At 33.9% G+C, this 24,346-nt stretch overlaps 3 protein-coding genes across 6 annotated transcripts; 1 reads left to right on the top strand and 2 right to left on the bottom strand.

Moving 5' to 3' along the window:
* The first annotated feature begins 680 nt into the window (after positions 1-680).
* Positions 681-6,234, top strand: LOC129314829 (protein VTE6, chloroplastic). 2 transcript variants are annotated; one of them, XM_054958264.1, is made up of 5 exons: positions 685-1,224; positions 1,371-1,624; positions 2,155-2,278; positions 5,195-5,299; positions 5,671-6,234. In XM_054958264.1, exons 1-5 carry the CDS (start codon positions 985-987, stop codon positions 5,761-5,763), a joined length of 816 nt encoding a protein of 271 aa, XP_054814239.1. In that variant the 5' UTR covers positions 685-984; the 3' UTR covers positions 5,764-6,234. The 2 variants fall into 2 exon arrangements, with proteins under 2 accessions (XP_054814240.1, XP_054814239.1); XM_054958265.1 differs by lacking the exon at positions 5,195-5,299 and having other exon boundaries at positions 681-1,224.
* Positions 6,235-13,102: 6,868 nt separating this feature from the next.
* LOC129316255 (B-box zinc finger protein 22) lies at positions 13,103-16,787 on the bottom strand. The gene is made up of 4 exons (XM_054960582.1): positions 16,684-16,787; positions 15,868-16,437; positions 14,468-14,896; positions 13,103-13,681 (listed from the first exon to the last, which is right to left on the bottom strand). The coding sequence occupies exons 2-4, from the start codon at positions 16,048-16,050 to the stop codon at positions 13,397-13,399; spliced, it is 897 nt and encodes a 298-aa protein (XP_054816557.1). The 5' UTR covers positions 16,051-16,437; positions 16,684-16,787; the 3' UTR covers positions 13,103-13,396.
* Positions 16,788-20,951: 4,164 nt separating this feature from the next.
* On the bottom strand, positions 20,952-24,090 carry LOC129315077 (NADH kinase). 3 transcript variants are annotated; one of them, XM_054958598.1, is made up of 8 exons: positions 23,928-24,072; positions 23,567-23,684; positions 23,246-23,367; positions 22,936-22,993; positions 22,478-22,723; positions 22,243-22,323; positions 21,833-21,984; positions 20,952-21,686 (listed from the first exon to the last, which is right to left on the bottom strand). In XM_054958598.1, exons 4-8 carry the CDS (start codon positions 22,954-22,956, stop codon positions 21,314-21,316), a joined length of 873 nt encoding a protein of 290 aa, XP_054814573.1. In that variant the 5' UTR covers positions 22,957-22,993; positions 23,246-23,367; positions 23,567-23,684; positions 23,928-24,072; the 3' UTR covers positions 20,952-21,313. The 3 variants fall into 3 exon arrangements, with proteins under 3 accessions (XP_054814573.1, XP_054814572.1, XP_054814571.1); XM_054958597.1 differs by lacking the exon at positions 23,246-23,367; XM_054958596.1 differs by lacking the exons at positions 22,936-22,993; positions 23,246-23,367; positions 23,567-23,684 and having other exon boundaries at positions 23,928-24,090.
* Between the last annotated feature and the right edge of the window lie 256 nt (positions 24,091-24,346).

The raw sequence follows: 24,346 nt of genomic DNA, 5'->3' as shown, positions 1-24,346 counted from the left end.
AAATATTGGTTATCAAATTGTGATTTAATAGTAAAAAACAATTAATAATTAAAGTTCTCCTGATAAAAAAAAGCAATTAAAGTTCTTTTGTTTAATTTTTAAAAAACGGTAGCTTTTTCATAAAAAACTATTGGATCACAATTTGTTGGTTAAGATTTTTAATCAAGACTTTTTTTGTCATTTGGTATCCGTGATTGATGATCCCCTGGCATTGGTGCCGAGAAAATATACCTCTGCTACTATGATCATAAGCAAAATAACGTAATTTTGATTGACAATTTAATATCAACAATCCTGTTAACTTTTTTTCCTGTGCCAAAGTCCTTCTATTAATTATTTAATTGAGAGATTTCAAAATGTTTTAAAAAAATTAATCATTTAATCTTTACAATTTTAAAATATAATAAATTTAAAATATTTTTAATCTTTATAATTTTATTTTTTTAAATATAATAATTAATATTTAACAGATTAAAATTTTAAAAATTAAATTATAAAAATTTAAAAATTAATTTATAATAAAATCAAAACTTAAAACAAGTCATAATTAAAAAATTAAATTAAATTAAATTAAAATTATAAGAATTAAATTATTAATTTTCTCGAATGGTTTTGCCAAACCACTTCTCAAATCTCAAGCTCAGAACTTCGTGAGGTTTCAAATATCAGATCACATGTCCATTTTTCAATGGTCAACAGTGTTCTTCCCACACGATCCCGTCAATGGCGATTTGGAATGAAGAGTGAAAACGTCAAATTCACGCGTCCTAATCCTGCCGAGAAAAAGACAATACTACAACAAATCAATCCCGCGAGATTTATGGCCTTCTCAACTTAGTGATTAAGGTATCAAATCCCCTGTATCACCGATCTCCTGCAACTCCGTCGTTCCCTCTCACTACAAACCGTCCTCTTTTCAGAAACTCTGTTCATAAATCCTTGTCTTCGCTATAATCCCTTGAGACTCTAGATTAGACCCCAAATATGGAGGCTTCTTCCCATGTTGACAGTGTTCAAGATGCTTTAATGAGTCTGATCCAGTCGTCTCCTCCCACTTGGGGATCCTCTCTTCTTAGCAACGTCCTGATCTTTATCGTGGGTTCTCCGATATTGGTCACTGGATTGTCTCTATCTGGTGTCGCCGCTGCTTTTCTGCTAGGAACGCTCACTTGGCGTGCTTTTGGTCCTTCTGGGTTCCTTCTTGTCGCTACCTATTTCATTATTGTAAGCAGAAACGTCATGTCTCATTGATTATTTATTGAATTCTACCAATGTAATTCTAATCATTGGGGCGGGTGTTTTTTTTTTTCCCTTGTTGTCTTCTCGGTTTAGACTTTGTTCGTTGGGGTTAAATGTTGAGGCTTTATTAGGGTACAGCAGCAACAAAAGTCAAGTTGGCGCAGAAAGAGTCCCAAGGCGTTGCTGAGAAAAGAAAAGGAAGAAGAGGTCCTAGCAGTGTTATTGGATCTAGCGTTGCTGGTTGTGTTTGTGCCTTTCTTTCTATTTCTGGAGTTGGGGGAGAGGCATGTGCTCAACTTTGGCGACTTGGATTTGTTGCCAGTTTTTGTACTAAATTGAACGACACGGTTTCAAGTGAAATAGGGAAAGCATATGGCAAAACAACGTAAGTGATGAAATTCGGCTTAAGCTATTTTCAAAAGGATGAACCTTTAATGTCTTCAGATTTTTTTTTTTTTTAAAACTCACTGTCTTCTTTAATGTTTTACATTGTCAGGTTTTAAATTGTAAATTACTCTTCAGCCTTTTAAAACGTTTGATTGTTAGCCCTGTTTCAATACACGGCTCCTCCGCCTCTTTTCTTTTTAATAAAGCTCTGTTGAAATAACTCTAATGTAATTGCTACCTACCTAGGAATTTTAAGATGATTCTCTTCCTAAGATTTCTGAAAAGGAGATTAAGAATAACTATTATGTTCTTGTACTTCATGGATGTGTGATGTTGATTAGCTTATTGTTACCTTAAATTTTAGTGCCTTGTCTTGGATATATGCTAGTTGTGCATTTAACATGACAACCAAAATCACCAGCAGTCTGAGATCTCTGGTTTTTTAATATCTATGCTCTTCAAAACAGGAGTTCTTTTATCTATTGTTTTATTTGCAATCCCTTTAACATTTCTCATGCTAATGTCCAGGTACCTAGTTACAAATTTCAAGGTAGTTCCAAGAGGAACTGAAGGAGCTGTGAGTGTTGAAGGAACCTTTGCAGGAATTTTAGCGTCCATGGTTCTAGCTTTTGTCAGTTATCTAATGGGCGAGGTATTACGCTAATATCTGACTCTTGCATGTGATCATGGAGTTATGGTTAGGTGAATGTCATTGCTTATTTTGTAGACAAACGTTTTCTTAATAACTCTGTATGGAGAGAGATCAAAATAAACTTTTCCTTGGGGGATCAGGCTGTTGGCCTCTAGCCATGTGATTACAGTCATCCTGATTCAGATTTCAGATGTTGGGTCACCCCTTCACAAATTTTGATCTAGAAGCATGATTTCTATCACCCACTTCTTATGCACATAGATTTGCTGGCCTTTTTTGGTTGAGTATATTTAACATTTCTTCTCTTGGGTTGGAGCAATACAAAATAAAACAAATAATTTTCCATAGGAGTTTGTATCAGTGTTGGCATCAGATATGTATTTGACATCAATAAACCTGGAAATGCATTCCAAAGGGATCAAAACCTTCTTTTCCCTTTTAAGTAATAGAAAGCTTGCAATGGCCCAATGCCCCAATGGCTAGATATGACATGATATTGATTTCTTGAATTAGAAGTTAAAACATTCAGAAATTTCCCATTCATAATCCTTTCAGATGGAAAACTTACCACATCAATGATTTGGGTTCACAAAATTGTTGCTTTGTTCTTCTTCCTCTTCTTCACCTGAATTTGAGTTAATCTTGTAATTATGACCATCTTCCATGTCTTGCTCCGCATTTCAAAGGTTCAAAGTATGAAAGAGGCAATAAACTAAGCTAACATGCATTGAGCATCTTACTCTGTAGTGTGTTTGCATCAATTTTGCCTCTGCTTTTGGTAAATGGCATCTGTCAGTAAGAAAATTGGGTTAGAAATCTGGAATGGAAAAAAACATTTAAGGTAGATGCATGTCATGTGTCAGCTTTGGTTTGGATTTGTTCATTTATATAGATGTATAACATTATTTATGAGAAATAATTGGCATTAACCAACTTTGGGTTAGGTATATGAAAGTAGAAGAAATATATTATTTCAGACAAGACGAAGCATGTTATTATTGCACAGACTTGTTACTTTACCTCCCTATTTTTTAGCGTTATGTGCCCAGTGCTTCTACTATGGTTGTTTTAAACTGTGCTCATATGGTTTGCTTCAACTACAAGATAGACCTGTGGCCAAAAAAAAAAACAAAAAGAAAAAGAAAACTATAAGATAGAATTGAGACTTCTCATCACCTCCTCAAGGAGCTTTGGATAGCAAAATGTACAATAGTTTTATTCTTTTGGGTGTTTGGCCAGATGCATTGACATGTTGACAAAATGTTGATGAGAATCTTACTTGGGAATAAAGTAGTGAAAAAATGTGTGATAAGGAGGAAATAAATTTTTAATTTATGCAAGATCAGTCATTGTGGAGTTAGGGCTTTACGGGCTTTGATACATTTCTCATGAGGGGTGTGTGCATGCTCCCTCTTTTTAGGGCATTTGAAAACATTTTTGGAGGTAGAGATTACCAGAAAGGAAAGGGATTCGATTATGTGGGACAGTGCATGTCACGATTTCTCACGCGTTGGAAGGACATTTGTGGAACATTTTAGCTTTCAATCCTGATATATCAGCTTAGTGAATGACTACTGTAGAAAATGGAGGGAAATAAACCAACAACTAAGTTAAAATACTTCCAAGTTGTTTATGGAGTATCCTCTTTTGTTAGTTATTGTGAATCTTGTTGGTGTTTTATTATTACATCATTTGAATTTTGTGTCCAATTTTAGTCTGTTCCTTATGAACGATTTTTTTCTGAATCAGACCATACATACACAAATTCTTCTCATGATGCATGCAAATTAATTCTCAAGGATTGGCATCATGTAAGGTGCACTAATCAACATCGTCAGTCATGAATTACTATACTATATATCAGATGCAATCGAATGGACTAGGCTTCTGTTTGACTTGTGGCTTCTTTGCTGTGTTTAACTGAATTTTCTCTGATAAGATTCCGGATAGAATTCAGACTTATTCAAGAAGGAAGTGGTAGAAGATAAATTAGGATTGATTTCATTTTTATTTGATTTAGTATTTTATTTAGTTTTTAGATATTTCTTCAGATTTTATTTAGTTATTTAGATTTTATTTAGATTCAGTATTTTATCTATTTAGATTTTATTCAGTATTTTAGATTTTAGGAGATTTTATTTAGTTATCTAGATTTTATTCATTATTTTAGATTGTATTTAACATTATAAATATGATTAGCAACTTAGAAGCTAGCATATCATCTCATTAATAAAACAGTCTTTCAAACTCTTTGAAAATTCTTCTGAGCGTGACTATTGAGAAAAATATAGAAAGAGGTTATCGTTCTATAACATCTCAATAGATTTATTCGTATTATTTCCCTTAGTTATTTCAAGCTTCTAACATCCTCCTTTTAAAGGTTAACGGGAGTGTCTCTTTTGGTTTTTGGATATGCAGAGGAACTGTGCAGCAATGTGGCTGTCCCTCTTTGTCTATTTATTTTTGCTTCGTGCTATGTAACTTCATTTTCTTCTGAGGATTTCGGATGCTCCTCATCTGTATCTTCTCTCGAGAAAAATTCTTTGCACCAACAACGAGCCTTGACTTACTTGAGTGTTCTTCGTGCCGTTCCTTCACCTCCCTTTATATGGTTAAAGACCACTTGCTCCCCCTCTTCTCTATGCCTCCATCGGCCTTCTTTGCCATGTGACCATGCCTAAAGCACCTTAACTTCCTCGTCTCAAAAAAAAAAAAAAAAAAACCTTAATCTAAGAAAATTTAAATCATTTTCCCTCTTCCTTCCCTTGGATGATCTTTCACAATCCTTCATTTTCCATCCACTCTAATCTTAACTGAAATTTTCTATTTCTATTTCTTGTTTCTGTGAAACAGTCAGTTACATGACAACTGAAGAACTTAAAGCATACTGATTTGTTTCTTGTTTCTGTGAAACAGATTAATGCACATGAAGCGATTATATGTGTGCTAGCTTCCCAAATTGCTAATCTAGGGGAGAGCATCATAGGTGCTTCCCTTCAGGAGAAGGAAGGATTTCGTTGGGTAGGTTCATGGAAACATTGAAGTTTTCATATCACAACTATGGTATCATAAATCTGCCTGATTCTATTGAAGATGGGAATTATTATGTGGAATTCATAGAAGGGGAAAAAAAAAAAAAGCTATAAATGAATCGGCAAGTTGAATTTTAAATACTTTAGGACACGTACCAAGTTCAGATGGTATGCATATTTACATATGAATACTTCTCAAGGTCAAAACACAATTTTTTTCTTTCCCTTTTTGTTTTCTGGCAAGCACTAAACATTTATATGGTTCAAGATTTCATCTTTCTCAGTTCAAGGGGTTCAAGATTTGGTTCATCCATTCGACCTTTATGGCTGATTGGTATATAATCTAATCCTGTTCTGCAGCTTAACAACGATGCAGTCAACATAATAAACATATCAATGGGCAGCATCATTGCAGTCTTGATGCAGCAAGCACTCCAGAACTGGCATACATGAATTTTGCTGCAAGATTTTCTAGGTGCTCAATCATCAGATTGCATATGTATATCTTGCTATTTGCTGATCTAAAGCCAACAGATGTTTACACTGCCGGGAGTTCAAGTGGTGGGAAATCATTTTAAAAGATATATTCTTGGCCTAAAACGGCTTAGGATTATAATTTGATATATCTTTTCATTTTTTATTGTAACCAGACTCCTTCTGTGCAAGCGTACAAAAAATATCGACGTCAACTAATAGTAAAATTATAGCACTATTTATTCCACTTTTATAGTTTTATATGTGTGATGATCGTAAAATCATCGCACTATTAATTCCACTTTTATAGATTTTGCTATTATCTTGTATTTTTTTCCCTACTGTCTTACGCTTGTAATTGTATCGTTTGGATTATGTATAAGGTACTCATTAAACAGTTTAACATTTGATGTTGATTACTTCGCAAAAGCTCCGCTAGTTCTCCCTTCATTTTTCTACACCTCCCTCCTCCTCATCTTTCCTCTCTCTCTCTCTCTCTGTTTTTTTTTTTTTTTTCCCGGGGGGGGGGGGGCGCGGGAGAAGAAAAGGAGGGCCCAAGGCCTACATAGAAGGCAGGGCTAAATCTCCTCTCCTTTTTCTAAGTTGCATTAGTAGAGATTGAACCCTTAACTTCTATTCACACACTATCCTACTTTTGTCACCTAACTAATCTCATGCGACTTCTCATCTCCCTTATATTTCTTCTTCTCTGCGCTTTTGCCTGTACTTGATATTTTTCCTGCACCATCTTCTTGCATCAAGCAATAATAAACGGTGTTCTTTTGAGGGTTTAATATGGATGGGGACTTTTTGTTGAGTGTTTTTGCTGATGGATCATACAAGGCATGTTTATTTCTAGCCTCCGTGTCTTCATTGAGTTGGTTGATTCAATAAATAACAGTGGAATAGTGGATCATAGCAGCATAACTGATTATTGGGAGGCATGACAGTGGAAGCATCAGTGATGCTGGTTAGAGGCAGCCATTGTTGAGTTAGGGTTTGTTTTGGATGGGAGGGACACGGAGGGAAAGTTTTACTGAATTTTTCTTCCTCTTATCTGGTCAGAAAAATGGAGGAGAGGTATTTTCTTTCCTTTATTTGGTTAAAATAAAATGGAAGGGTAGGGAGAAAAAAATTCTAAATAACGTTCAAATGGGTGGATTTAAATTTGATTTTTAGATTTAAAATCTTACTTTAAAATTTATGTATTTAAAATTTTTTATTTGGGTAATTTAAAAAAAAATAAATGAAGAAGAGAGAAGAGTTGACAGTCAAGACAAAAACAAAAAACTGAATAATGAATTCACTTCTGTTTTTCAATTGACAAGAGACAACAACGAGACTTGACTGCCCAATCATTGCTGAACTCTAAGAGTTTTACAGTACAACCGGATAAGAGGTATGTGTTCTTCTTGATGGATATGAAAGGTAGCTGAATTGAAACTTCAAGTTCAGTGGAAATAAAGACTATGATGATTGGAAGGGTCTTTTCTTAATCACTTGTTGGTTATTATAGAAAGACAGGAATCTTCACTTGTTTGTAGGGAAACAAACGACCAATGAGGGCATCTTGGAGCAAGCCATGGTTGTTCAGATGAGCATGAATGGGATTCTATCTGAAACGGCTGCTTAACTGGTATGGGCAAAAATCCCATGGTAGCTAGCAAATGGGAAGCATCATCGGAAGGATGGACAACGTCCATGGTTCATACCTGCCTAGGATTAACAAAGGAGGATGTGGAGGAGTGGTTCAAGGTCACTGGGGCAATTTTATTACTGGATTCATGTTGGGAGCTGTTGGTTTGACTAGCTTGAGCATGGAATTATAGACAGGGACTTAATGTGGCTTGGGATATGAGCGTCTGTCAAGTTATGATAGCTTCAGATGCAGTGAAAGTTGTCGAACTCATTAATGGGGTGACATTAGGTTACGTCAGAACAAGGGAGTCACAGAAGAAATTCGTTCCCTCATGCAATGAGAGTGAGCGACGTTTGTTACGCATACTACAAGGATGGCAAATAAGGTTGCTAATTATTTGGCATATAAAGCAGTGCATGCATGGCCAGGTCCGCATCAGTTTTTTTATCCTCGTGAGATTACCCCTCTCTTCAAGTACGACTCTGGGGCTTGAACAACGACTAGACTGCTTCACTATTGTGTGTGTATACATATAATATAATATATATATATATATATATATAAAGACAACAGCGAGAGATGTTAAAAGATACAAGAGACATTGAGGTATTAATAATAAAAAACATAAAAATAATAAGAGATTTGAAGTTATTATAATTTTAAATGATTAGAGTATAAAAGAAATTTGAAATTATAGATGAATTATAATATATCCAAATCTAAATTCAAATCCTTATTAATCCAAACACAAAAAAATTTTCCAACTATTCTCCTAACCATCTCCTTCAGATTGGGGGAGGGATTATTAAGGTATATACATTCACAGTTATAAATCATCTAAATTGAAAACAACCACAAGTATCTAAATTGAAATGGCAAATAGACTTTATAGGACAGTGATCAAGTACCAGGATATCAAAGGGGAAAAAAAAACCATGTAATGGCTAATCAGGACCAACTGCAGTAAGCATCTTGACAATTATGTTATTAAATATATTTGATTAATGACTTTCAAAAATTGTGATTTGTAGTTATTATTCTTCAATTTTGTTTTGATCCTACAAATTAATCCCTCGTTACTTCGCTATGTCTTTCAAAGCTATTGGCAAGGATGCCTAATGTACTTTGGCACGTACTCCATGACAACTAATAAACGATTTACATGATTATCTTAATTTAGCATAAGTTTTCATACTTACAATTTAACCTCACTGCTGTCAGGCTCTGTTTCTGACAGGCCAGAGTAAGTTAAGCCCCTAATCCCGCTCCCTAACATCTCTCCAAAATACATTGGGAAGAATCACTGAAGTACTTTGGTTAGCCAAAATAACAATTAGACCATTTAAATGATTACCTTAACAAAACAAACAAAATAATAGAGACGAAAATTCTTTTTTCCCCCCTTCTCTTATAGAAAAAGATGTGGTTTTGGAATAAGAATATGGCCAAGTTGACAATATGTCCTCTAGATTCTAAAATTTGCACCGCTTTTTTGTCCATGCATAAAAGAAATGGCGTATCACTATCTCTTTTTGGAAATTGACTTTTCTGCACTCTCTTGAGTGAGATTTTTTGTCCCACAAAGGAGGCCCAGAATTACAAGAAGCGCCACAAAACCATATCCCAAAGCGCTTCCCAAATGATGTTCCCAACAATGGCTGCTTCAGTCAATTGTTAGTGTCTCCCCCACAAACGCACGTCTTAACTCAGAAAACGACGCCAGAACCCCATGAACAGTTCATGCCTCGGTGTTCCAATCTTATCCACTGGTTCAAGGAATAAGAATAATAAACGAACAATATGTGGGGAGTTCGTGGTGAATAACGTTACTGTTGAGGATATTAATGTTGGAGAAGGGGAAAAAAATTCTGAATGAAAGGCAAAAAGACTTGAGACTGTTACTAAGGACATGTAGGGCATGAGATGACCGTGAAGGAGACATGTATCTGCAGTTGAAGTAACAAGTGGTCGTGTTCAAGGCTGAGCTGCCTGCCAGGCTTTTCTTCTAAAGCAATATATATCCTCTGCTCTTCGCAGGTCATGTAGACAAAACAGATACTTCGGACCATGCATGCATGTCAACTACATTAAATTTGTATCTCGTCTAGGTCCATTTTCGACCACAGTTTCCTTGTGTTGGCAAGATGGAAGTTGGCCGCATCCACCAACTTTGTGTCTAAAATCTAACGTTTGATTAATGTCATTACTTTACAGTGTGTTAAAGTAGTAGACTTGTGCAAAAATATTTAGTTTTCGTGACTGAAGATACATGGCTAAACATCCTAACCATCTATATGAATTATAAAAACTAACTAATGAAAAGTATTATTAATTCATGAGGATTATTTATGAGTCATGGATGGTAGGACTTATTTCTTAAACTTCATGTAATGCACAACATTATTCGCACTGGTTAATATTAAATTCATGTTATACCCTTGTAGTTCTAACCTTTAGAGTTGTAGCATTTTTGAACTGAAACTTTAGGCGAGGCACTTTTTACTGTTATATATATATATATATATATGTATATATATTTTATTATTATTATATGTTAAAAGAATCTGTCAATACATGTGTTTATTAATAAAGCACATTTATCACTTGCAAGGGAGGAAATATATAGAAGCACACTGTCCTAGATAGGTCAAGAAGTTACTGTCCACATAAGATACATGACATCCAAGAAATTTTATTGTACGCTCACTCCGGATCAAAACATGGGACATTGAAAATTAATTTACGGTTTTCAAAAAATATTAATTAAAACTTTAATTTTTTAAAAAATTACATTTTTTAATTTTATCTTCATTAAATATCCTATAAAAGTGCTTTGATAATACTCCTTCTATCTCAAATTATGAGACATTTCTAGATAAAATTTCACATATAAATAAAACTCATTAAATACACTTTATAACCTTACTCTTTCAAGACAAAAATATAAATTTTTAAAAATGCCCTTCATTTAATACTTTATTGATGAAAGAACATTGAAGAGAGAGAATATATGAAAAGGATAATATTAAAAAAGTACCATTAATGAAACCTTATTTTTATCAAAGTGTTTTATATTTTAGGATGTTGATTCTTCCCTAAAAGTGTCTTATAATTTAGAATGAAGGGAGTAACAATTAAAATTTTAATGCATCATTTTTTTCAAAAAGAGTACTAAATGAAATAGGGGTATAATTAAAAAATAATTATAAAATTTACTTAATACTTTATATTTTGAATCAATTAAAACTTTTAAAAAATACCTTAAATTGTAGCCTAGAGTATATAGATAAAACAGTACATGTTCTATCTTAATTAATATTACAGTAAATATTTAATCCTATCACATTGAGCCATGAAATTGTATACAATATGGTCCCAAGTTGTTTAAAGTTATGTATACAGAGTCCAGACATGTTATGTGCAGTTTCACAAAATCGTCTAGAAAATTGGGATATGAGATGAAAATGAGTATTGTTTCAGGTGTCTGATAGTCAATTATCCTGCCCCCCCCCCTTTTTTTTACTCCTATGAGAATATAATATATATATATATATATATTAATTAAAACCAAATAAACAAAACAGTATTATGAAGTTGGAACTTCAGATATAGCCTTAATATCTGAAGATGCTTAAATATATAGATGATGATGATATTTGTTCAGAGAGACAGTTTATATATACCATATTCCTTCTCTTAGATTTATAGATTCTATAATCACTTATTAGCTTAATTTGTTCAACATTCTGAGATTATCTGATGTAGCTAGCAACCATTTTAATTTATATTTAGTTTTATGAAATATTTTCCTTGGCCAAAAGAATATAATCCCTCCATTTCTATTTATAAGAGAAACTATCATTTTTAACTTGTTTTATATTGCAAACTTCATAAATTATCCTTTATAATTTTATCATTCATAGTAATGAGAAATAATTAATAAAAGTTTGATTAACACAATTAATAAAGGGTATTGTAGTTTAATTTTTTTATTTTCAAACATAATTAATATAATTAACTAATTTTTTAAACTATTATATAATTTTTTTTCCTGCAAATATGGAGGGAGGATATGTATACACAGACAGCAGATAAACGAACCTGTTAGGAATGTCGGCGGATTTAGGATTAATTATTGCAGTAGAATAAATTCGAGCATGCTTAGACCTTATTCTTTATCTTATATTCATGAATCCTGTAATTAAATCACCAATTGGCTTGCTCATCATTCTGACTTAATGTGTCTGTCAGTATGAGATTCTTATTCATCATCGCTTTCTATATGAATTATTTTTAAGAATTCAACTTCATGTATGTTAAATTTTTTATTAAGTGTGTTTAAGAATAATCTACTCATTAAAATAGTTTAAGCCTTTTTATTCGACACATTTCATAATCTATCTTTTAATTTTTAGATGTAGGACTTCTTTTGTCTCTCTAATATTCCTACTACTACTTTTTTTTATTTTCCTTTTCTTCTAAATTATTTATAAATTCTTATTAAATTATATTAAACATAAAATTATACTAAAGAAATATGAATAAAATAAAAAATTATGATACCATGAAAATTGTATATATTAGAATTTTTTATTTTATTTTAATTAATAAAACTTACTCCCTTTATCCTTATATTTAAAATATTTTTAATCGAATAACATAAATTAATAAAAGTTAATAATATAATTAAAAGTGTAGCAATATTTTAATTTTGCCTCTAATTATTATAAATAAAAAATGAATCTTTTTTTAAAGTAAATTAATGAGATTACTTATATTTTTCTCTTTTCAATTTAATAAGGGTATAGTAGTCCATTCATTAAAAAATATACCAACAACCTCTTATATTTAAAAATAAAAAATATTCTAAAAGACTTCATATGTAGGGACGGAGGGAGTAACTTTTTTGAGTTTTGACTAATAAAGATTGGGTTTGTTGGTAATGATTTAGCCCATAATCCTCTAAAACTTGGCTCACCTTTTTTTTTTTTGCCCAAAAAAACTTAACCCTTTTGTATAGTATGAATTTTTTGTGATAATATTTTCAATTTAAACAATCAAATAAAATTATGTTCTAAACTATTGCTCCCTTCCTTCTAAAACTTTTGTTATTTACGGTTAAAACACATACATAATATTTTGGTCAAAGAAACTTTTTAGGAAATTAGTGAAATTTTTTATGGGACTACATGAATTTCCTTTTCTTTTTTGAAAGGGCAAGGGCAATTGAAATTTTTAAATGAAAGTAAATGAATTATTTAGGATTACTACATGTATTCTTTTTTGGCTTGTGGGGCTCTATCTTACAAATAGCTCCGTCTCTCAATTTGACCACTGTTTGATCACGATTTTAACCATTAATCTATATTGATGGCAAAATGATTTTTTTTTCTCACGTTCTGTTACACTTTTCCTGTAACAAGAGATCAGTTTTTAATCGGAAAACCTTCAGAAATTGCTTGAGTTCCATTCATTAGACCAACTCGATCATTAATATAACTGACTTGTTAAGCGAGAACCGTTTCAGCTGTCTACTTCTATGGAAGACCCTCGTTTCATTGATTATATAGATTTGAACCGATAGATAAAATAAGTAAACGAATATTAAGGTTTATTATCATTATTGGTGCAATCACTAAACTTCATACAGAAAAGAGAGAGAACATACTAGGCATTAAAACAATCATGAAATCAAATTTAATATATCGATGCCTTCTGAATTAATACACTGTCGTAACCTGCCTTATGCATCTGCACCAATCTTAATTGAGACAACCATGAACATGTAGATAATGATCTTGAATTGCTCCATCAAGAAAAATGACACAACCATGAATTGAATACAACCATGAACCTAATCAACTTGAATAGGATGATACTTCAAAGGCTGACATCACCAAATTACACCTTACACAGACAAAAATCATTAAGCTTGACATGCTATCATATAGTGATTTGGCGTAGTGTGGAGATTTATGGTTGCCTGTGTCGTTTTGATAAAAAACCACGATTCCGAATACGATTGACCTGTTGTGTGTCAGAATAGCATATGTCTGGAACATGAACAAACATAGCATGGTCAGGTGTGTATCTTTGGTCTTGAGGCCAATGTAATCCTGAAGCTGTAGGAGGGGAAGGCATCCGAGGGACAGTCCAGGATGAATCTGAAAATCGCCCCAAGCGCTCTTCGTCGTCGTCGTTATCATCGTCTATTTCCTCTTCGCTGGAATCAGAATGCCCAAGCTTCCCACTGTCGGCCTGCAAAATCTCATCAATAAAAGATCATGTAAAAGGGAACATCATGGAACTCTATCATCTGGAGAGTCTGGAGGGCTGAAACAATAACAAGACACTATCCCCTATTCTCTCAAAGCTGAATCTAAATGAACAATTAGAGCAACTTTTACTTTGTCTTGCTATTTCAAAGCATACTGAGACTAATGCCCACGGAAACTAACTTAAGTGAAATTGTAAAAGTAGAAATAATATGTGCACCTAGTGTAGCATAAATGAACAAGATTAAATAAGGAAAATAAGTAATTGAGGAGTCTTGGTAAACTGTATTGCAAATTCTGCGGCCTAAAATCTGAAAAACTACTTGAGTCTTGCCACTGACTGAACAAAGGTGAGAGAAACACTATCAAGAGACCAATATATAAGGGGGCCTAGTGTCACGGGGCCATTACTCTTTCCCCAAAAGAATAACCCATTAAAACGTGTAACGCACCCGCTTATACAGCCAGAACCTTCCCCAAGTTTCTTCAATGTGGGACATGACAGCTCCCCCGGCCAACCCGTGATGCCCCTATCACGGGTGACCCACTAAAGGGGCCCACTGACTAGACAAACTCGGATCTGGCTCTGATAACACTTCGTCACAGGGTCATTATTCTCTCCCCAAAAAGTTAACCCATTAAGGCATGCAACGCACTTGCTTATATAGCCAAGACCCTCTCCAAATTCTTCTAATGTGGGACATGACACTAGGCTACAAAATAAAAGTTGAAATAATTTGAGAGGCTCATTTAACAACTATGAACTTACCGTGAATTGTTCATTATCCATGCAATTGTAATTCTGACTGAATTCATTTAGACCAAAAAAATCATCAGTGGGCCAGTTTGATATGTTTCCAGGAGTTGAACCACCGCCATAAGACACCTTAGAAAGTGGCATGTCACCAGCTCCACCACCATGAGCAGGTAAAACTGCATTGTGTTCAGATGACTCAGGTACTGAGGAAACCCTTCTAGAGGCAGAAGAAGATTTTGTATCAGACATCTTCTCCTCGGACTGTGACTTAGCAGAAGACAAGGAAGCACCTGGCTCAGTAGCCTCAAGTCCTACTCTTATACCGGCCAGCAGAAACCTCTGATGAGTGGAGACATAGGAATTTGCCGTGTGTATTGCCACATCACATTTTCTGCAGAATAGAGCCCGGTCCTCTAGACAGAAGAAATAGCCTAAAGATTCCTGTGAGGAGTAGCAGAATCTACCATCACAACCAGAACCTTAACAAATTAATAATGCCAATCACATAAAGCCTGCCAAGATTGAACGTGAGAGCTAAAAGTTCAAGAAGAAGAAGAAGAAGAAGAAGAAGTAATTAGATAAATGAACACTGACTAGAGGAGAATTCTCACCGGCATAAAAATTAAAAAAAGCTAATCTCAAGACTACATCTTCCCTGAAAACTTAACTGTTGTCTTATGAAATTTTTCATTAACATACAGCGTGATGTCTTCTGATCCTACCACATGTTTTTTTCTCGATGAATTAAGTACCAACAACATGCAACATGATAACAGTTGTGAAAGAATCAATTCAATAAAACAAATTCCTTTACCTAATTGATTTTCCTTCAGATAACACTATCACAAAAAGGAAAGTGATTTAATTTAAAGAACATATTTGGTTGGAACTTGGAAGAATTAAAAGCAATAGGAAATTAAATTGCCAACAAGAGGACTAAATAACTTATGCAGCGTCTATTATACTCTTATTAGTTACTACTATTCAATATATTAATCACTTTTCGTTATTTTTTTTCACAAGTAGGGACATAAGGATCTCATTTGGCGCATCAAATTTGAACAAGCATAGATAAAGCTTCCAAAAACAGCTAAAGCTACTGGCGACTGGTAAGCATTAGTTTTGCATAAAAATGAATAAAAATTCAATATAATAAGTAGCAACAACATTATAAAGATCCCACAATGTACTATACTGTCCTTTGATCCTGCCCCATGTTTTCCTCAAAGAAGTACAGCATCAGGCCAAAAAGAAAAAAGGGGGGGTGGGTAAAGGAAGGTACAGCTGATTCAAAAGTAAAGATAATTTTAGACACTATCAATGGAATACAGAATTCCCACTCATAACGTATTCTCTTTCAAAGAACTGTATCTGATGGAAAGGAAAACTGTTTCAAAGAACATAGAAGATACCTGACAAATATCACATTTGGGCATGTCAGAGCCGGAGGAAGAAAGACGGACTCTCTGGTGCTTGCCGGCGAGCTTGTTAGCGGCATGGACCTTATCGTCACATTCCCAACACAGCGCTGCGTCGTCAGCACAACACAAAACCTTCGCCTCCGAAGCCTCACACACGCTGCACTGAATCTTCATCCCCAAGCCCTTTTCTCGTATTATTACTAATTTTCTTCTTCCCACAAGCAACAAAAACAAAAATGTTTTACGCTTTCAAAAACTTCCTCTCCTTCCCTCCAAACCCAGTTTAAAAGGTTCCAAACTTTACAATCTCCAACATCTTAAAAAAAAAAACTATAGAAACTTGCCAAGTTAGAATGAGAACCAGAAGATACCAATATGAAATGGGAGAGAAAGAGAGAGGGTTTAAGAAGGGGGCGGCGAAGGAAAAAAAAAGGGAAGGATATTTTTCGCGGGGAAGAAGGAGAATGTCCACGTGGCAAGAAACGGGTAGTGTCGTGGAAGAGGAGACCGCCTTTGCTGGCTTGGTCATCGGGGCATGGTGGTAGTAGTGGTGCTCTGCTTCTGTAAGAAAAAACTCGTACCAATAAAACAAAAAATCTAACTTGTTCTCAAATATTATTCGTAAGCAAGGCTACTCGGTGGTATAGGAATTTTCATGAAATCTCCAGTGTCGGGAACTTTTGAATTGAGAAGAGGACCAATTATTTTTCGTGTAGGTTGAAATGGGTGGGGACAAGTGACAATGTGTGCTCGCTGCTCTGCCTCTCTCTCTGCGAAAAATTAATATCAATAAAACAAAAATCTAACCTGCTCTCAAATCTATCAGCAAGGGTGCCCCGGTGGGATGAGAATTCCATGAAATTCATGGTGTCGGGGAACTTTTGAATTCAAAAGATGGATAATTATCTTGCACAGCTTGAATTTGATTGGTGGGGACAACCTCAACTTGCAGTGAATACCTTGATTGGATCGACCTCTCTCGCGTTTTTCATTTTAACTGCCGTCAGAATTTTCGGTTTAAATTTTGTCACTGTCTTGTAGGCTCGCCAGCATATTCTTTTATTGATAATCAAGCATGCATGGCAAATTCTTTTCTCTGCTAGTATTTACAATGAATGGTACATATTGTTAATTGTACCATTCAACAACATGAAGGACAGACACATAAACTCCATTTGACTCGAGAGAAGGGGAAAAAAGGAGAGAATGTGAGAGGGCAGGAAGGGGAAGGGAGGGATGGATCTCTCAATTTGAAGAGGGAGGTTTTGGAGGCTCCCCTCCCTTTGTTTGATAAGTTAGAGAGGAGAAGTTTTTAAAACTTTTTCTCCCTTCCTCCCTAACCAAACAATCTTTATTAACTAAAAAGATTGAGCCAAAAAGACTGTTTTAGGGATTGAAGCATGAATTTGATAATGATTGAAAACTTACAAAGAATCACCCAAGCATCTAGAGTTGAAAGGCCAAAGGGTTGGATTTTGGAGGATGCATGTTATCAATATTCATTCCATCAAAGCATTGTTAAGTTCAATTAAGATAATTTTTTTTAAAAGATCTTTACATTTAAAAAAAATTAATCGTTTGATCTTTATAGTTTTAATTTAATTGTAATTCAATTTTTGAACTTTTACTTATTATAACTCAGTTCTTAAAATTTAGACTCGATTGTAAATCAGTCCCTAAACTTTACCTCTTATAATTTAATTTCTGAAGTTTTAGCCTCTTAAATATTAATCTCTATATTTTAAAAAATAAAATTATAAGGATTAAAAATATTTTAAACTTTTAATATTTATAAAGATTAAAAGGGTTTAATAATTTAAAATATTAGTAATAAATTTTAAAATATTTGTAATCTTTATAATTTTATTTTTTTAAAAATATAGAGACTAATATTTAAAAGATTAAAATTTTAAGGGACTAAATTGTAAGAGGTAAAATTTAGATACTGATTTACAATCGTGTCAAAATTTCAAAGATTAATTGATTGAGTTATAACGAATTAAAGTTCAGGGATTGAATTATAATTGAGTCAAAACTACAAAGATCAAATGATTAATTTTTTTTCTTATATTTATATGAACATAAACTCAAAATCTTGTACTTAATCAATCATATATTTTCACAAGGACTAATGCATGTCAGTCAAATGTACGCTATTTTTTTTTTTATCTATGTAATATGTTTGTACATAACGCGTACATTAAAGCAAATATGCGGAAAGAGTAAATTGTGTGTTAGTTAACGTGAATATTTATTTACACAAGATGTCCAGCGCGACTCATTCAATTTATGAAGATGCCAATGATGCTCGTATTAGTGATTGAAAAGGAACCGTTTCAGGTGAGCTGTGAAGACTGAAGTAACAGCACTGTGAAAAAACGATCGAATCGTATCTATTAATAGATGTGAGAGTGAGTTTTGTAACTGGTTTGATATTGTTCTGTGGAGCCTGATCACCATTATTGCACTGATTTTTTTTTCACACTTTTTCACCAATGTACGCACTTTATTTGATTTTTTTTTTTTGACCTGCACTTTATTTGATTCAAGTCTTGTTTTGGATTCTCAAAGTGGGTGGTGACGATATGTATATAAATAGTTTGTTGCAAGGAGATGTTGACCTTGCAGTGCATATTTCAAGGTCACACACAGGCTTCATACAATAAATGCTTTTCTTCTTCTTTCTTTTTACATAAAGAGACTACCACAAGGACCTATTTGGCCAAAAAAAAAAAACAAGGACCTATTGACATGTCTCCTGTCGTTTTGTCTGCCAAAGGGGATTGGCTTAATTTCCACCATCAAAATCCATGTTTAACATTATTTTCTACAACAAAAATCGTCTACAGATTAAACTAAGACTTCTTAATTAAAACTTCGCTCGGATGAAAAGAAAAAATGCGAAGAAGATAATATTTTGAAGAAAAAAAAACTTTTAGAAATAGTAAACCTTCCCTTTATTTTATTTTTCTCCATTCGTACCGAAAGTAAATATCTTATATTTAAATTTAATTATGTTTGAAATTAGAATATTATTCTTTCTCCTGTTTATATAGAAAGATGGACATGTACACAGATTTATAGATGTTTTGTTTTGCGAAAAAAGAAGAAGACGTCAAAGTTAGAGCTTGGATCTCACTATATGCTCATAGGTTGAAATATTTTTCAAGCATTAATTGAGAAAATTCTTTGTTCTGCTAAAAAAAAAAAAATTCTTTGCCAAAAAAAGTAGAAAATTCAAATTTCTACCTTCAAAACGCAAAGATTGGGACTTGGAGATATTTTAATGCTTTATAATATCTCTACTTTTTTTAACTATGCAATTTAATATCTTTTTAATAAAGTGATCAGTGTGATAGAAATGTTATATAATTAAATAGGTGAATACTATGTTCTCATTTCTTTTCAACTTTAACCTTTTTCCCCATTCTCACGCTTGAGGTATGACCTTTCTCAGAAACCAAAGAACTGTAACTGAAACATACAGATGCTTAAAATCATGAGATTGAAAGAATGGAGAATTCTGTTGTTATATACTGCAAAATCCAGGTCAAATAATTATCAAAAAAAATTACAGAATGACTTTTAAAAAGAGAAAAATCAATGTTACAATCATCATCACTTGATTCTAAAAGGTATATCAATCAAGAATTAATGAAATCAAAAGTTTGTTTTCTTTCATTGTCATAAATAATTTGCATCTACGCACACACATTTCATATGTTCAAATCTTACTTTTTTCTATTTCTAATTTAAAATATGATTTTGTTTATAAATTGTTTTTATTTTGTATTCTATATCCTGTAAAATAGAAAATTATGAAAATCTAGTTAAAAAGGAAGAAGATCTTATATAGCTGAGCAGTATAAATAGATATTTTGTACCACATCCAATTTCTATTTTTATGCCTTCATCTACCATATTTAATGAAAGTGAGGAGTCAGGGACCACAATTTAGTTATGAAACCATATGTGATTCAGACTCCACAACAATGTCAAAAATACATACCTGCAAGCTAATTTAATTAGTCCTCAGAGACCTAGCCCCAACCCATTTTGTTATGGAAAAACTGGGATTAAAAACTTATTGGCAAACATATTTGAGGACAAGGACCTGGATTGCAGATCATGGGAAAAAAAGATGCAGAAGGAAGGGGAAAGGTTGCAGAACATGGAATATATAAATGGAAAATTACACTTAAGTCTTATAAAAGAGAATTTATTATCAAGAGATTCCATAAAATTTATAAAATATTTTTAAATTTTAAATCTTACGTATTAACAACTTGACAAATTTCATGAAATTCATATAAATACTTTTTGTCAAGTTGTTAATGAACAAATTTCAAGTGAGCCCCTCAGTAATAAATTCTTTCCTGTGAGGTATGGGTGTAATTTTCCCAATATAAATTGCGGATAAGTCCAGATCCTTTTGCCCAGATATGTTTGTCAAATAGGTCCTTAATCTAAATTTTCCCTTATATCATGGAAACATTGGGATCTAACCAATCAACTCGTATCATACATTTTGAAGCTCAACGCATAGTAATTATTTTCTTCCTATCAAGTTTATGTGGAGGATTCGTATGGTGCGTTTATATGAATAGAAGTTTAGCCAAAATATAAGAAGTTCAGAACCAAGTGCCCAAGGTTTTGTGTATAGCCTTACCAGAAATATCGTTACTTAATGCATGTAGTCCCTATAATTAATCTCCTACACAAAGCATTATTAACACACTATAAGCAACATTCTAATTTACCCACTTCACCGTTCTCCTTCATCGCGATCGGAAAAGCAGTTAATTAATTGTGGCTTAAAAGTATTACTCATCCTCTGTCAGAGAATCAATGGCTATACGTTAGATTCATCAGCGTCGAAATACCAGATGTTCATAGCAGTGAGATCTAGTCTGTTGTGTTTTGTAATTTTTCCCATTGTGAACCTATACACGCGCACACGCATGTATTTAAAAAAAAAAAGCAATTTTTCAAGATGATGTTCTGCTAAGAAGGCTTATGCTTTATGCCCGAACTTTAACATCAGTGGGATAACCTAACTCTTGAACCACCAAACGAAGCAAAGACAAATATGAACATTTTATTTGCAAAGTGTCCAGGTTATCAAGAAACCCGCAACTTCCTGCTGCGGAAATGATTACAAATAAAACTAGGATGTACATTAAAAAAAATGCGCATGATCATTGATCTTTTTTTTTTTTTTGGGACAAATGTTCTTAAAGTTGATTGTGTACATAACACGCTCAGCCCTGCGGAAGGAATAAGGCATTGCAGACTTAATGTCACGTCAGCTTGTGAACAGATGTCTTCTTTTTCACCAATCCTCTGACAATTTGTGAATCAACCTGATGACTGCTTGCATGCAAAACTTTTCTCCAGTTTGTTCAAATTCATCCCAGAAGAAATATTAAGAGACAGATCAGAGAGCGGAGATTAGCAACTGATTAGGCAAGAAAACTTTCAAGATCGGTGCTCTGTTAGATATATCAACTGTATCCCCATCTTGGATAGTATAGTTGACATGATAACCATCAACATATATTACACCTTCTTTACAAGACCATGTAATGTTCATCACTTGGTCATGTTTGATGACCCCATGCATAAGGTTCAGGAGTGGTCCGGGTAAAATAGGCTCTCTTACCATGTATTGGAGATCCTGAGACAAAATGGGCATCAGAAATCCACCTGCTGAGTGCATAGCAGCTGTGGAACCAGCAGCGGCAGAAACTCTCAGCCCACTTGATCTGCAGTTAACCAGTGGTGAACAGGGCCGATTCTCCTTTCTGATCCTGAAAAAATATAGGCTTAATTTAACCACCTTTTCCACCTTGTATTGTCTCTCCTTCCCCCCCCCCCCTTTTAATTTTCAGATATGAAACTCAATTTAAATAAATAAATGAACCATATACTTAGTGTCCTCTAGGGATGTTACTACCTGAAGGAGAACGCAGAAAGTGCAGCAGGACATGGATGCGCAACTAAGATATCATTTAGAGCATAAGTTGGCAGCTGATGCGTGTTAACAGATATTGATATCCTAGTTAACTTGGAAGGAGCAGTTTGACCCTCAAGTATGCCGTTCAACACCTGAAAGAAAATGCTCAATACAAACTTAGCAATGAAGTTGGTTCACAAAGAACTAATATAGAAAAGAGAATGTTGAAAGCCACTATGAAAATCAAATTTACAGCTGTCCAAGGACCTAAGAGAAGGATGAAAATCTGGGGATAGATCTGTCTTTCACAAATTCAACATTCCTTACTGATACACCCTCAAGGCATAAAAATAATGAAAGAACAAAGATTTTCGTTTAATTTCCTCCACTTAACAAAGAGCTCATCTTACCAGTTCAAAGTTTTCAACAGTCGCAGCACAAAGTCGGCCAGTGCTTCTTGTAGCATCAAACTCATCATTGAATCGCTCCACCTATTGCAAATAAAACATGAGGTAGCAAAGTTCCCCAGTTAGGTTGGTTCTTTTGCGCCAAAGAAAATTAAATTTGGCATATTCCAAGAAACAAACAAATAATATGTTTACAGCAAGTATCAACATAACAACAAAGACTATAAGGAATATAAACCTCATCATTTCTAGTTGGATCAGAATTCACTCCAAGAATTGGAATCCTGTCATCCATGAAATGGCTAGCTTGCAATAGTGTTCCATCCCCACCAACTGTGACAACCAGATCCACATCATTGATAGGATGTGATAAATCATTACGCTCTAAAGCTTTCCATTCAACAGGCTTCTTCTGTAGAATTGCCTGGCAAAATTTAATTGTCTCAAGGTGCACCTTACGCCTGCTATCCAAGTGATGTAAAATCTGCAATTCCACAATAGAAATACAGTGACCAGATTATAATAAGTAGCCAGTAACCTAGGAGACATGGTGGATAAAATTGACATGCATAAGAGCATGAGAAAATTTGCAACCATAAATTGAATCCATTCTCCAGGCAACAAGAGAAATAGAACAAGTGTTAAACAGGGTTCACAGGTTCAATTTGGAAGTACATCATTGACAATCTCACGTACATTGCAGTGGCTGAGAATCATTCTTCATTGAAATACTACTAGGGAAGACGATGGCATTCTGAAAGGTAAATGATAGCAGGAAATGTTGATTGATACTTTGTCAGGCGGCAAGAGACGCTTATCTTGAAGACTAGCTCAGTAAAAGAGCAGGACAATTGTTTTTTTCCAATTACAATATCATACAACGAGTGAAATAAATAAAAAAACAGAAATGAAAACTAGCTCAGTAAAAGAGCAGGACAATTGTTTTTTTCCAAGTACAATATCATACAATGAATGAAATAAAAATATTAAAAAAAAACAGAAATACCTTCAGAACTTATTGCAGTGGAATGTGCTGGTAAAAATCACGCTACGGCATCCCCCTACCTTTTAAAAAAAAAAAAACGACCTTGTTTTTGCGTTCTTTTTTTTCCAGAGGTTTCTGAGTACCTAATTTTATCAATTTCGATAAATCAATGTTCCAAGATACTTGCTTTGTTATTGGCATCATGAAGTGGCCATCTTACTTACAAATCACATCAGACCATTATTAATCACATAAACATGAGAAAGGAACCTAATAACAGGATCTAAACAGTAAAACATAAAATTCAACAGAAAAAAGTACATAAAAACCCTCGAAGCTTACCTTACTATGCGGGATTCATACAAGGGTCAAATTACTAGAGTCATCGAGGGGGAACAAATAATGAGCAACCGTTTATTATTCTCATGATTCATATTGACGGAGAAGCAATCAAAGCCTCCTATTTCCAACAAAAACAAAGGCATAAGAGCTCAGCGTTTCAATACAACACACGAATCAGGCATTTAATCAAGTAGCATGAGTGCCCGCCGCAAATGTTATGTGAACCATAGAACCATGAACTCCTAGAAAACACAGTAATACAACACTCCAAGGGCCAAAACAATCCAGCGTGATAAACTGATCAGGAAGCCAGAGACTGCTGAATGATTTGGAACAAAAGAGAAGGAAGAACATTCATTACCTGGGGGCTCGCCCCGTGGGGAGGAGAATAAACGTCAAACGGTTTTAGCAGAAGCAACAATTTCCTCATCGCCATCTCTCTCTCTCTCTCTCTCTCTCTCTCTCTCTCTCTCTCTAGCTTTTGCCTTTCCCTCACAAACGTTACGGTGTTGAGGAAGATGGGAACAAATCGCAGTAGAAACGAGGTGCCGTGGGCTGTTATTATTCTGGCACGCAGAATTGGACGACTCGGCTCGTTTGTGTATCGTTGGCAAAATCGAGAATGACAAATAATTTTTTTAAAATAAAAAAATGATAATTTAATCTGTAATAATAATAGTGAGGTTTCAAAAAAAGTTTTTGAAATTAAATTTTTGTGTAAAATTATTTTAATATTTCTCTACAACTAACTTTATGAGTCATAAATTTAATATAAATATT

The sequence above is a fragment of the Prosopis cineraria genome, unplaced genomic scaffold (assembly GCF_029017545.1).
Source record: "Prosopis cineraria cultivar Desert tree isolate PC_DT_omini unplaced genomic scaffold, ASM2901754v1 PC7, whole genome shotgun sequence".
In the NCBI taxonomy this organism is placed as follows: domain Eukaryota; kingdom Viridiplantae; phylum Streptophyta; class Magnoliopsida; order Fabales; family Fabaceae; genus Prosopis; species Prosopis cineraria.
Note: the sequence above shows the minus strand (reverse complement) of the source record. Positions and strands in the feature narration are given on the sequence as shown.

What these genes read in the sequence shown, in the direction of transcription:
- LOC129316255 (XM_054960582.1), bottom strand. Translation starts at nt 16,050, where the DNA reads ATGAAGATTCAGTGCAGCGTGTGTGAGGCTTCGGAGGCGAAGGTTTTG. An exon ending in CCAAATGTGATATTTGTCAG is followed by an intron (nt 14,897 to 15,867) that starts GTATCTTCTATG and finishes TACTCCTCACAG; the next exon opens with GAATCTTTAGGCTATTTCTT. An exon ending in TGGATAATGAACAATTCACG is followed by an intron (nt 13,682 to 14,467) that starts GTAAGTTCATAG and finishes GAGATTTTGCAG; the next exon opens with GCCGACAGTGGGAAGCTTGG.
- LOC129314829 (XM_054958264.1), top strand. Translation starts at nt 985, where the DNA reads ATGGAGGCTTCTTCCCATGTTGACAGTGTTCAAGATGCTTTAATGAGT. An exon ending in TCGCTACCTATTTCATTATT is followed by an intron (nt 1,225 to 1,370) that starts GTAAGCAGAAAC and finishes AGGCTTTATTAG; the next exon opens with GGTACAGCAGCAACAAAAGT. An exon ending in AGAAGGAAGGATTTCGTTGG is followed by an intron (nt 5,300 to 5,670) that starts GTAGGTTCATGG and finishes CCTGTTCTGCAG; the next exon opens with CTTAACAACGATGCAGTCAA.
- LOC129315077 (XM_054958596.1), bottom strand. Translation starts at nt 24,002, where the DNA reads ATGGCGATGAGGAAATTGTTGCTTCTGCTAAAACCGTTTGACGTTTAT. An exon ending in ATCCAACTAGAAATGATGAG is followed by an intron (nt 22,324 to 22,477) that starts GTTTATATTCCT and finishes TATTTGCAATAG; the next exon opens with GTGGAGCGATTCAATGATGA. An exon ending in CTTTCTGCGTTCTCCTTCAG is followed by an intron (nt 21,687 to 21,832) that starts GTAGTAACATCC and finishes ATATTTTTTCAG; the next exon opens with GATCAGAAAGGAGAATCGGC.